At 43.3% G+C, this 13,826-nt stretch overlaps 1 protein-coding gene across 9 annotated transcripts in view; it reads right to left on the reverse strand.

Moving 5' to 3' along the window:
• Nucleotides 1-389: 389 nt before the first annotated feature.
• The window catches only part of ARNT2 (aryl hydrocarbon receptor nuclear translocator 2), a 96,823-nt gene continuing 83,386 nt past the window's right edge, over nt 390-13,826 (reverse strand). For all 9 annotated transcript variants that reach the window (XM_064389559.1, XM_064389553.1, XM_064389558.1 and 6 more), the window contains 4 exons: nt 12,349-12,487; nt 9,743-9,908; nt 7,132-7,268; nt 390-4,793 (listed from right to left, as the gene is read on the reverse strand). In XM_064389559.1, the coding sequence (XP_064245629.1) occupies nt 4,695-4,793; nt 7,132-7,268; nt 9,743-9,908; nt 12,349-12,487 (541 nt within the window). In that variant the 3' untranslated portion in view covers nt 390-4,694. The remainder of the gene's footprint in view (nt 4,794-7,131; nt 7,269-9,742; nt 9,909-12,348; nt 12,488-13,826) is intronic.

Consider the following 13,826-nt stretch of genomic DNA (forward strand, 5'->3'; position numbering starts at 1 on the left):
GGTACCACCCCAGGGAGTGCATACATACTGCCCCAGACCATGAATTAGCTCTAAAGCAATTGTGTTCTAATGAAATCCTCTACAATACAGCCACCAATTCACACACCTCAGCATCATCAGTAGAACAGGCTGTTAATTAATGTTTTTCTGGAACACTTTTAAAAGTTGAGCTCTCGAACTATCATTCCTCTCCTGCTCCCTCTGGACAGCCTTTACAAGACAGATAAAAAGGAACGTCCTGTCCCCAACCACACAGCACTGGAGGAGATTTCAAAGACAAAGATCAATGCCTCATCTTCTGATTTTTGGCATGGATCTTATAATTCAGGGTTATTTCTTACTTGACAATTCCCAACAGCACATTTTACTTATTTACAGAAAGACAGGAATTAACAACAGCTCATGACATTTTTATTTTAATGAAATTTAAAAAGGCAGTTATTAGTTATACATACACACAACTGATTCTGTACTTGTTAGTCATAAATATAGAACATTCAGAAGTACAAAATACACTTTATCCACAGCACAATTTCACATCAATATGAAGAGTTTAAACAGATACGTAACCAAGTGCCTAACAATGACAGAAGCCCATTTTTGGAGTTGTTTCCTTTTTTCCCCTTTCCCTTTCTTTTTTAAAGACCATTAATCTACACAAAGTAATCAGTGCCCACAGCCATCAGTTTCATGAAATGCACTCTGGTTTAGAGTAGGAGAAGTCTGACCTTTTAAAGACAATTAGATGCCATCACCTTTTCTCTGCTCCATTAACAGCAACAAGCCCAAGCCCACATTCTCCTCTTCTCACAGTTAACAACTGTGAAAAATGGGGCTCTGGCAAAAATCACCTGAAGCCAAACTTGAGCACTGCCAGGAAAAGTGAAAATATCTGAACTAGAAATTAGTCCACTCGATACCTTGCAAACAAAGAGCAACAGCAGTATGACACCCATAAGGCATTAATGACAAAATGGCTGTATTATTCTTGAAAAAAGAGTACACCTATGTATAAAAATATATGTCATAGCAATTGGGTAAATCCAACACTATTTAACACTGTGCCAAAAGTAATTAAGAGTTAAAAAGGCAGTTCTGCAAGAAGTATTTACAGTTTCATACTGTACTTCAAAAGAAAAGAAAAGGCAACAAAGCTACAAATGGAACTATCTGGTTAAAGCATCACTGTAGGTACTGCCAGTAGCACTTGCACAAGTAATGTGATGGAGTCTTGGATTGTTCACCTGAATAAATGAATATAAATATTTTAGTATCTAAAACTGTCTCAGTCCACATGTCTGCTCCTTGAAATAACTCACCCACACCATCACTATTTGCAGTTTCTTGCTCCATGAGTTTAAACCCCAAAAGATTCCATGTCAAGAAACACTGTGTTTGCAACAGTTCAAGCAGAAATCACAGCTTTATTTCCAGCTTAGAAAAAATCCACAAAAGAAATGAGAAATCCACCACCTATGAAATTCTGGAAATTGGAAGCCAAAGTGCCAACAAAGCTACACCGACAGCACATAATAAAAACATCAGCATTCCCAATGCACCTTGCAGCTGCAGCTACAGGATAAGCCACGTCGCTGTAGCAGGGAAACACAAGATACAGCACAGCCAAGGCTACAGAGCTCTGTCAGCCACAGCACCCGGGGAGGCTGGCTGGGAGGAGCAGGCAGGACCAGGGCAGCAGCACAGCAAAGCCTCTCCTGCTGCCTCAGAAGCACAAAGCTGCCAAAACTGTGAATTGCTCCCTCCTCGCTGGCTGGGAATGGCAGCCCAACGCCTCCACCCGGGCTGGGGAGATGGGGTGGCCAGGAATGGCAGAGGAGCAGGGCAAGGGTGGAAATGCCAAGAGTAAAGCGCTGGCTCGGGATGGCACAACAGAGAGGCTGACAGGGAAAACCCAAACCCAAACCTGGCACTGTCCACGCCGCCCTGAACAGAGCAGCCACCACCTTCCCCAGCCAGGAAGGCAGAGGAGCCCACAGGGTGAGAAGCAGTCCATGCTCCGATCCCTCAGGCATACTGACTTCAAAAAAACAACAAGAAAAAAAAAGATGTGCTTAAATTTCTTCTAACAGTGCACTCTGAACTGCATAACCAAAATCTGTACACGGGAAGCCTTCTTCAGTAGTAAAAAACCCACAACACACTGAGGAAGTTATCATTGCTGATGTCAGGAGAAAGAAAATGGCTTTAAAAACCTTATTTTTAAATTGAATTCAGGAAGTAAAACTATAAATATACTCAGAGCAGTTTGTTGGGTAAAATAAAACACAGGAACAGCACTTTTTAGCTGAATTCATTATTCACTTCACGGAAAAATTTATAAAAATTTCAGAACTGACGTTTATCATGTCAAGCATCTTCTGTGGGGAGACACAAACTGCTCACCTACTGTTCCCTTCCTCATGAACAGCCCCTTTCAAACCCTGCACAGACACTGAGCACCTCACTGGTGCAGCACCCAGGCACCACTTAGAGACATCAGTGAACTTCACAGCAGAGCTCTGCCTCTCCAGTTCCATGAGCAGCGTGAGGGGAAAGGGGGATGGCTCCAAGAGAATAAATCCATGGATTTAAAAGCAAAGTGCATAAGCACATGGCTTGCTCACCTCAGATGGTATTTTCCTCATCTCTGGGGGAGAAGAGATAGGGAGATTTTTGTTTGTATTCAGTGTGATTTGGTGAGGCAAGTGCAGACCAGGAGATCCGAGGCCTCTCCAGTACCTCATCTAGAGATATACAAAACTGTCCTAAAAAAAAAGATTCCCTAGCCCCACTTGCACATAGGGTAAGAGATTGGTCCCAGATTTAGTGAGATAAATAGTAAGGAGGACTCTTCCTGGCTACTGAACACGACATGCTGATCTGGGAGAAGGCTGGGACAGCAGTGTCAGCTTGGCACAGCCCCATCTGTGCCAGTCCTGTCCCTGGGCCATGCTCACCTGAACCAAAAATATGGATTGTGGTGATGTGCACCCACTCAGAGACACCCCAGAATTCCACAGGGGCCATGAGAAGGCAGAGTTTAATCTTGTGAAGTCTAAGAATCACTGCACACACAGATCTTCTGGATGGGGTCTCTGCCCTGGGGCTGCTTTCCCCAGGTCCATGACAGCCCCTGAAGGTCCAAAAGCTGAGAGAAGCTGCCCCTTCCTCCTCTGCACCCAACCTCGAATGGTATGAACAACCTGCATGCAGGAACCTGGGGCTTTGTGAGTGATTCTTTCTCCTCTCATCCCGGAAGAAATGATCAGGATAAAATCCTCACAATCCAACCTCTGTAACTCATCATGCATGTGAAATACTGAACAAAAAGATTCCTACCACATCTCTCATGAAGACACATGGCAGGTCACTCGCCCAAGAGGAAGGTGATTAACTCACCTCCGTGGAAAAGCATACAGCATTCAGAGCAGTCAAGAGTCCTCAACAAACCTGGCATGCTGAAAATCCCATTTTTAACAGAACAGGGTTAACAGAAGCACTTGCTTGGGAATCCAAGCCAAAATTCAAGTTATCACTGTGTAAGCAGTGGACAATAGTCCAATCAATATCTATTACCAACTCACTTTAAAAAAATTATACACTACAAAATCATCTCACTGTTTGCAGCAAATGAGCTTGAACAATTTCCTAGTAACAGGCCACCACCTTCCACTGTTAAAATGTGAGGTTTCACAGTATAAAAAGTACTTCACAGAAAGGAAATGCAGCTAATATAGAAAATGCAATCTCGATGTGTTTACAGTCATTTTTTAAGAGGCAACATTTTTGGGAAAGCAAGAGCAATAATAATTAAAGCAGCCAGTGAGAAATGTACAAGGTTATAGGCCTCAATTCAGTGCAAAACCAGACTAATAGCTTATGTAAGTAAATGTTTGTTCTGAACAGAGAACCACCTGAATTAAAAGTAAGAACACCTATGTGAAGTGATGGAGATTCCCACGATATTCAAATCCTTCACATACATCATCAACCTTTTCAGTACACTCCAGAATGGACCCTTTGTAAAGGCAAAAGAAACCAGTACAGGAAATCACTTCATACAGCACAAGATATACATAAAGTACCAAAATGTACACACATTCAAGTTTAAGTTAGAAAAGGCAGAGCTGAATCTTCGGGTGAGAGAGGCCTACATTATGTTGCTTAATCTCAACATTTAAAGTGACCTAAAACCTACAAGAATCAAAGAAAACAGAATATTGTGTCTGCTTTCAGAAACTTAAGCTTAAAGCAAGGCATCGAAATTGAGCGGTAGGCACTGTAACAAGACATGACCTTACCTTTTCTCTGTTAGTCTTTGTTACTTTGTTATCTATTGAAAAATTACCATTCAAAGGAAATATTATGCATCATTCACATTCAAATATTTGAGACTCAGAGATATTTTTTTTTTTTAAACAAGCAAAATTTTTTATCTCTGAGGTAGATGACAATAAAATATAAAAAAAAAACAACAATGGAGCTGTCAATGAACACTAACAAGTGCTGGAGCTCCTCTGCTGGCACTGATGCACCCCAAGGAGGAGAGAGCAAGCTCTACACCACTATCTGAAACGTGAGAAATGAGTCTTCTGGTTTAGTAGCTTCTACAGAAATGCAACACAGAAAAAGCAGCGCCAAAATTACACTGAAATGGCCTTGGAGAAGAAGAACTTCCATTTCTGCTTCACAAGCTACTCAGAAAATGGTGGAAACATGCCCAGGTCAGCAAAATCTTCAATGTTGTAATTGCCAGTACCCTGTGTTGGATCCCCAGGCATCGGCAGCATGTCCTGCATGATAAGGAAAAATCAAAGTGAGGTCTCACTTGCCAACACATTATCCAGACACAAACTGTTTCCTGTTCATCTTTTCAGTGTAAAACCAGAAAGGGCCAAGTTTAGACAAATAAGGTGAAAACCAGACCTGTGCAGAGGGCTGGGCTAAAGTTTATGTGCTACTTTTTTGCTGGAGTGTTTCTGAACAAGAGGTGGGACTTAAGCAGGGCAGTTTTGGATTGCTCCTCTGAAATAAAACACATCTGAGCTGCTTTCTACTCCTCCCAGACTGAAACAGCTCCCCTTGGAATGGGAACTACATATGGAGAGAAGAAACTCTCTGGTTTCACTGCATGGGGAGTGTACAACACCTCACACACTCAACTCCAGCTGTGTCAGGATGGGTTTGGGCAAGGTCTCACCTCCTACCAGCACTCTCTAGGTGAACGCTGCTCTGTGGAACACTCAAGCCTGGACATCTCCCCAGCTAACAAGGTGCCCAAGCAGCTTCATGAATGTACAGAGGCAGAGGAAATAGCAGGAACTTCTCAGGAGAAATGGGATTTCATGGTAATTTCTCTTTGTGTCTTGAGCCAAGTGAGGTCTCTGCAGAAGGCTTCAAAAAACACTCAACCATTCCTCAGCCAGAGACTGAAGCCACAGGGAGAAGATATCCCTTGCTGGGAAAACCAGAGTTTATGCTTGCTTTTCCTGTCAGTCCTTAGAGCATTAAGTTCTTACCACAAAGCCAACTCTTGCCAGGGATGGCTCACTATCCTCACAATAAAACAAAACCAAAAAAACAAGTAAGAAAGCTCACGGGATGTGCTCTGTAAAAGAACTGAGAGCTGCTGCGTACTGGGAAGTTCCTCCAAAATAAGACTGATTAAAATCCATCCAAAATCTTCACAGCATCCTTGCCAATGTGGTGAAAGAGACTGTGAGCACTGGCAGTGTCTGAGCTGCCAGGGTCAGCCTTCATCTTCTGACCAAAACATGGACTTATTTGATGTTTTCCCACATTCTCTCCCAGCCAAAGGGAAACTGTAGCTGCTCCCTCCTGTCTACACTTCCACCTCTGAAGGCATTTCTGCTGCTGGGACCTCTGTGGCAAAGTCTCCTCAGGCACAGACCCAGCAAGGTCTCCTCTTGAGTCTGCCTCTCTCCTTAAGCCCAGCTAACCCAGGGGAGACTCTGGGCACAATCCAAGCAACTTCTTGGAGGCCTTTAAACTCATCCAAGTTTCTTATCCCATCCAGCTATTATCCTAACTCCCTCCAAACACATGCTCACCTCCAAGAGCTTTGCAGATGAGCCCAGCTCTCCTTTTATCCCATGGTCTTCCTTTCCACCAACTTTATGAGAAGTTTGTTAAGAAACAAGCAAGACACTGCTTGGAGCCCCATGTCTCTGCTGGCCATCAAACCACGCTGTCAGCAGCACTGGAATTACCCTGAATATCCTCTTGGACAGCCTTTCCTAACACAAAGAGATGCAACAGACCAATCTTGCCTGGGCTGTGGGCTAAGAGCACGCAGACAGGCAGTTATTCCAGATGAAGGGCTGTTTGATCTTGTGTGAAAGCAATGGTTCATCCACACAGGAATATTCCCATGCTCCCAGCTCTTCTGCAGCGTTCTTGCACACGAGCCCAGTCTTGCAGGTGAATTTACTTTCCAAAAGACAAGGAGGCGTCCCACTTCTAAACTTGCTTGGGGCTTGAACTGTCTTTCCTGCATTTATCTGCATTGTTTTCTTGTAAACTGTCTTCTTCATGTAATTTAAAAACTAGTTATACAAGGACAGATATGTTATTAGTCAACTTAGGAAGTCCTACTCTATAGTAGGACTTTGCCATCTGTAGTCAAGACTCAGAATTATAGTTAATTAGGTAGTTGAAGATGATTGTTTATCACCTATCTGATATCTGACCAGGTTTAGCCTTAAATAATTACTGTCCACTATCTTCTGTGCAGTGTCACACTCCTTTCCTGCTTGAACTGTCAAAGAGAACGACATTGATATCTAATTGAACTTGAGATGTCAGAGGCCAGCACCAGGATAAGAAAGACATTCCACTTGGGAACACCTCATGGATTCCCTGCAAAACATGAAAGCCCTAAGTATAGGGTGCAAAGAGAAGGGAAAACAGTGTTCTGCATAGCAAAGACACTGTTGTGTGGCAGAGACCCAAACCACCTGAGGAGCCAAGGGCAGCTAAGAGCAGTGCAGGGCAGCACGCAGCAGCAGGGGAAGGCTCCAGGCCCTGCTGCACCTGATCCTCAAGGGCCACGGCTCTAACCCAGAACTGAGAGGTGGCCAGAGGGACGCTGGGCTGGGTGGCACTGCTCACCTGGAACACCTCGCTCTGGTTGGGCTGCGGGTGCGAGTGCTGGTCCCCGCTCTGCTGGTTGTGGTGCTGGCTCTGCCACTGCGACCACACCTCGGACGGCCGGCCCTGGAACTGCCCGCTGCTCTGGCCGCCTTCAGCTGCACGGGGGAAGAAAGGGCACAAGTCAGAGGGCAGCTCCTCCACAACACCTGCCTGCTCTGGGGCGGCATCCATCAGCGCTGGATTGGCAAAGGAGCCTTGGAGAAAGGCCCTGGGTGACACCAGCTCTGCGAGGAGGAAGCTGGAGGGTGTTTCAGCCCCAGAGCAAAGCTCAGGGCCACGGCTGCACAGCCATGAACTGCCCAGGGCAAAATGCACACTGACATGGTGAGCCAGGCACTGCAAGACAATTTTCAAGCATCCCCCCATCATTTTTTAATCATGATAAGGACTATTTTTCATTTCACTTAAAAACCAGACTTCACCATCTGAATGCTGTTTCTCTCAAAAACACTGAATTCTTGTGGAGCAGTGGCTGCACAGTTTGGTACTCATCTAAGAAGCGTGTAAGCAGATCCAGGATTTTTTTAAGCAGATGTAGGAACAGTATGATCAACAGACAACAGCCTTGCTGATTAAATACAGGCATTTCAGGACTGTCCTGTCCTCCAGTGATACATCTGCAAAGTGATTTATTTAATATGCAGTTCATAGCAAATTATTATCCTGTCAATATGGTGATACTTTCCTAGAAGTCTCAGGCCATTTACATTTGACAGAGCAACATGAAAAGCAAGGCTTCATTGTAAATACATTTTAAATGATGATTTCAAGGAGATTAATTTCTTCTAAATGGTCCACCATAAAAAAAGTATGTTGCCACACATTAATTTGGTTACCTATTACACATACATTTTTCATGAGTACAGTAACAGATGACACTTAAGCTGAACTCATTTTACCCTGCACTTCTACAGACTGCCACTGAATTATAATATTTTTGGATAATTTTCCATTCCTTAGTCACAGTATCTCCCTCTAAGAACTAGCATTTTAGAAAGCTTGCCACCAGGCTTATGCTTTTCCTCCAAACATTTCTTCCTCTTTTTTTTGTTAATGTTTTTCTCTATAACTGCTCCAGCTATTTTTGCTTGTTTCCTTCTCACACAGAGGGTCAAGCTGTGCATGTCTGGTTCTTCCTGATCACCAGCATCCTCTGCCAAGGGTGCCAAATTTTCTGTGCCAAACTTCCACACCTGTGCTATGCCAAGTCTTTGATATCCAGACTCAATCATGTCAAATCAGCCACTACTCATAGTCATGACTTCAGAAAATACAGACACACATATTTAACCAAATCCCTTTGGCCACCAGCTAAGCCATGCAAAACAGATAAAAGGAAGGTTTTACAGGAAAGTAAACAGGCTGTAGTGATGCATTTCTATCACATCTGAAGTACATGATTACAGTTCTTCCCTCACTGACATTACCACAACCAGTAATCCAGCTGACTAAAAAACCCTGCAGACATTTTAAGAGCCAAAACAAAATTCATCTAAGTTACCCTTTAAAAGCAAGTTGCAAGTTTGTTTTGTTTTATTTTTCCTCAGAACAACTGAGTGAAGCAAATGATGCTTCTTTTCAGCAGAACAGCCCCTGCCAGCCGGCGCTCGAAGCCGCTCGTCTCTGTGAGGGCTGGGTTATTAATAGCACCCAAACTGATGTAGGTCAGGAGATGTTTCTCATTAAGTGAAAGGGTTCTTGCCAAGTAGCTTAAGCCTGAAATACAAGGCTGTCTCATAAACAAATGTACAGTGCCTGGTGGGAATGGAAATGGAGGGAGGAATAAGCTGTGTGGGAAGAGCTCCATCCCAATGCCCTTCTTCTAGGCACAGGTCTGTGCCAGGTCTGTTCCCCAGGGACAGGAGCAAACAGCACACATCAGCACACTGCTACCTGTGCTTTTTGGGATTGCACATTATTGTCACGCTGTGACATTTTCATGGAATCCATTATATATTTTATTCCTGAATATTATTCTTCTGGTGGAGCGCAAAAAATTCACCAAGGGGTTACCTACGAGGTCACGGTCTGAAAGCTACCAAATTAGCCTATAATAGGAAAAGAAAACCCTTTCAAAACATGGCAACTACTCTGATTAGGTTGGTAGCACTGGGGGCAAGAAATAAATCCTGTTTTCAGCCAAACTCTAATGTACAATCTCAGTGCAAGAGGACACCACCATGAAGACGAAAAAAGAAGGGGGAAAAAAAAAGCAAATTGAACCAGTTGACCACAATTTGGGAGGATGATTACTAGTCATATAAGCAAATTTTGAATCTTTCAGGACACCATTTACTGGGGGAGGAAAAAAAAAGTTCCCTCATACCATAAAATGACAATATTCTGAATGTGTTGGATGTGGAGGAGATGGAGCATGGAGGGAACAGGTCAGTTCTGTCCTCTCTACTTAGCAGCAGAAAGCAAAACCCTTTCACCACCTGGGCTTCCCAACCAAAAGAACAATAAAAATCAATTTTTACTGATTAAATATTGGAAGATTTTTAATGAAGTTAATGCTGAAGAGTTTCATTTCCATGTGCATCTCTGTGTTACACCATTTAAAACTCACCAAAGCCTGCACTTCGGTTTGCCAAGCTGGAGTAGGCATTCCCACTTGGAGAAGAGGTGGCTGGGCTGGACAGGGGGCTGTAAGATGATGGGTCAGCTGGGTAGGTGTGACTTGTTCCAATGCCAAAGGGAGACGACTGAGCCTTGCCAGACTGAGATGGAATTTGCTGAGGAATAAAACGTAAAAGAAGGAAAAAGTTTTATTGTTGGGAAACAGCACAGCAGAATCACTTTTTACAACATAAAGCAAAGACTAAATAAACTCTGTGGATGCTAACATGTTTCTCCTGTCTCAGCTGTATTTAATTTCTGTCCAGTCCAGGTTACTGCTGCAGAAGGAGTACAACAGAGTATAAACCAACACCTACAGCTCTCCTGCTGATTAGCTCACGGGTACTCTGTATCAGAGCTATGTGGAAAACCAGGATTTCTTTTACCACTATTATGAGGATTAATCTCAAACTCAACAAGTATGAAGAATTCATCTTTATTTTCCAGGTGTACTGATTTTGCAGTGCAACAGTGAAATCAGTTATCTGGATGTCCTGCAGGACTCAGATGACCAGAGTCTCCAGTGCTTGGGACTAAAGGGCTAAAGCAGTTTCAAAGCTAATGTGCTGCTTTCTCTCCCTGCCTACGAAATACAGGCAGCAGTTACTTTGCCTTGTAAAGGGCTTGGAAGGGTGAATCACCAAGTCCTGGCAGAAGGGAAGAAACAGCCTAACACTGCTTTAATTGGGCAGTTTAATTCAAAAGTACTAAAATCCAGTTTATTGTCAGTGCACCTACAAAACAGCTCTGTCAGAGGATCTCCCAGAATGTTACACAAATGGTTAAACACTGCAGAGGCTGCTTTGAGACATGTACAACTGGTGCACTGGGACCAAAGGGAGTGAAGTGTTCCATCCAAAGCCATGGGCTAATGTATGGTGCACAGACAGGATCTTATTATAAACCATTTCCCACATGATGAGTAAGTCCAGCAGTCCCAAGAAAAACTCACTGCCTAACCATGCCCACAAAGAGAAACTGAAGGTGATTACATGATTACATCTCTGGATATCTGTCATGATGTGCACTGTTACTGGCAATCAGTGCAGGCAAAGGAAGCTGCTCTTCCCTGGAAGAGAGGGACAGGGAGCAGAATGAAGCCCCCACAATCCAAGAGGAGAAGGTCAGTGACCTGCTACACCACTCAGACACACACAGGTCCATGGGCTGGGCAGGATCCACGCCAGGGCACTGAGGCAGCTGGCAAAAGTGCTCACTGAGCCACTTCCCATCACTCCTCAGCAGGAAAAACTCCTTCACCAAGAGCTGTCAAGAACAGGAAGAGGCTGCCCAAGGAAGAGATTGAGTCACCATCCCTGGAGGTGTTTAAAAGATGTGTGGATGTGGCACCTGGGGATGTGGGTTAGTGGTGAAATTGGCAGCAATGGTCGGACTTGAGGACCATAAAGGTCTTTTCCAAACTTAATGATTCTATGATTTTTGGGCAAATGCATTGGAGCTGGGGGAGGAAAACAGATCCCAACAGGCATATAACATGTGGAAGATGCTATTAAGTCTTCAGTTCAGTTCCAAGCTAAGAAACTGTACATTTCTGAAGGTTTCCACAATGGCAGTGGGAGCTCGACGTGTCACTTCTGCAAGGCTTAGCTCCATTTTACTTTATTTAAGATGGAAGAATTAATTCCAATTTCCTTACACTCACATCCAAACTCGGTTGATTTGGACAGAATTTGTGCAGTAAGAGGGATGAGTAATTTGTTTTAGTCATTTTCAGCACCTTCCATATCATTTGAAGAAATGAGTTAATGTTGTGACTGGATTTCATTAACCAGGTGTGACAGAGAACCATGACACTCTGGGGCTGGGAATAATCAGTGATTAATGTGGAAACAATTCACTTATTGGAAATTTATTTAGTGACCACCCCAACACGCCATTCCAGCCTGCCAAACAACGAGAACTCAGGAGGCATTAAGAGCAGCATTATTAAGATCAAACTCATTTCATATTATTTGTCTTTTAATAGAGTTTTGAACCATTTTTTAACTGTTACACAGAACAAGAGGTGATTTCTGGGCTAACACTGACAAGCACAGTGCATCTGATGGAGGTATGTGCTGTTTCCTCCAGCACACAGCAGTGTGAGCTATGCTGGGCAGTGCTAATGGAGGAACACCAGGCTGATGAGCAGCCTCTGCTCCCAATCCATGCCTGGATTTGCACCTGCCCCTTCTGCCCACCCTGATAACCATGGGTAACACTGCTGGGTGCAAGGTTGGCCCAAGAGAGATTTAATTCACAGGCTTAATACTAAAGCAGATGTGTCCTTCTTCCTTCATCCAGTGCACACATAAAACAAATGCAGGACAAGAACTTTCAGTGGGGTTTGGGTCAGTGCAGCCACTGCCACCTCAGTGACCACCACCCCAAACACGAGCAGCCACACACAGGGCAGCTGCTCACACTGCCACACCCCCACCCCAACCACAAATTAATTACCCTGAAACCATAAACGGGTTTACTAACACTTCTGTAAAAAGCACAGAGAGTGCAGATCTTTAAAGCCCATGAAAATGAGTCACTTGAAGTGCATACCTGTCCTGGAAACGGTGGGCGATTTCCCGTCCAGGCCACCTGGCTCTGGTTGAGCTGCCGGGATATCTGGGTCAGGTTCTGGCCCGTCGAGGAGGAAGACTGGATGTCGTTGACACCAGGCACATGCACCACAGATGAACTAAGGGGCCAGAACAGACACAGAGCCTCATTTGTAGGGCCTGTTCCCAACGCACAGATTGTATCCCAGATAAAGAAACACTGACGATACATTAAAGCTAATTATTCAGTCTGTCTTGGTAAGAAAAATGACTGCGAACCATCACAAAACTATGAAACACACTGGCATTCTAAATGTCAGTCCTAATAGACACAGCAGGCAGAATTATTTTGAATTAGACTTCAGCAATCTCTTGGAAAGGGCTTCTAAGAATAAATACAGTCCCAGACATGGTGCATACACACTTAGCCCCACACCAGTTTAACATTTAATGCATAAAAAATCTGGCTAGCAGAGAGCATTCAAGCAGGTACTTCATCACAAATTTGTGCTTAAAGTCAACAGCATTTAAGCATTTGCTTAAATGCCATTCTAAATGAAGATGGGCACAAAAGAGGATACTTATAAGCACTTCCTTATTTGTTTCCTGCCTGGGAAATGAAGAATTATGTACTACATGTTAAAAATAAGGGCTTTTAATTCCTTTTTTCACCAACTGATGCTAAAGAAGAACAGGCAGTTATATACCCTGGCAAAAGAATAATCAAGCCAGGAAGTTAAATTCATGTAGTAACTTTGGAACACTAATAATAGTAAAAAATAATATTTTAAATTTCTTTATGTTAGCTGTTTCCTACTTACTGAATTTCACTACAGATAAATACCTAAAAATTCCTAATTTTAAGAAAAAATTTATGAAGGAACTGCTCAGCTTCACCATTTTATTCTCATGGAAGTCTTGAGCAATGGAATCTACACAACTACACATTGTGACTGTACTTTTATATATAAAATCATATTTTTTTACATGTCATATAGAAATGAATAGAAATGAAGACAGCATACAAAACCACTTTTGTGGATCCACTGAAACAGCTTGTTCTTTTCTCCAATCCCATCCCTATTGTTTATTTTCACAATCTTACAGAGAGAGAAGAATGCAGATTGGGAAAAGAAGTAAACAAGGCTGAATCCTTGGAAAAGGCTGACAGAATCCCTCCCAGAGTGTAAGCTAAACGTGGCAGGCATGTGAATATGTGAGTTGTTATTCTGGATTTCTTTCTGCCTAAAAGCAAAGCGTATGTTTAGAAATGCTTTGTGTTTTCTAATTTTTTAAAATATGTGTTTTATTTTATATTATCACAGAGTCTCCAAAAAGGGAAATGTAGACCAGAAAGTCCATCTAAATCTGGCTGGAGCACACAGCAGCTGCTGGGGAGAGCTGGCCCTTCTGCCAAAACCTTCTCAGCTGGACTGGCAAGTCCCATCACCTAAGGAGCTTGGACAGTATCTGGAACTG

Source organism: Passer domesticus, chromosome 14 (genome assembly GCF_036417665.1).
Source record: "Passer domesticus isolate bPasDom1 chromosome 14, bPasDom1.hap1, whole genome shotgun sequence".
In the NCBI taxonomy this organism is placed as follows: Eukaryota; Metazoa; Chordata; class Aves; order Passeriformes; family Passeridae; genus Passer; species Passer domesticus.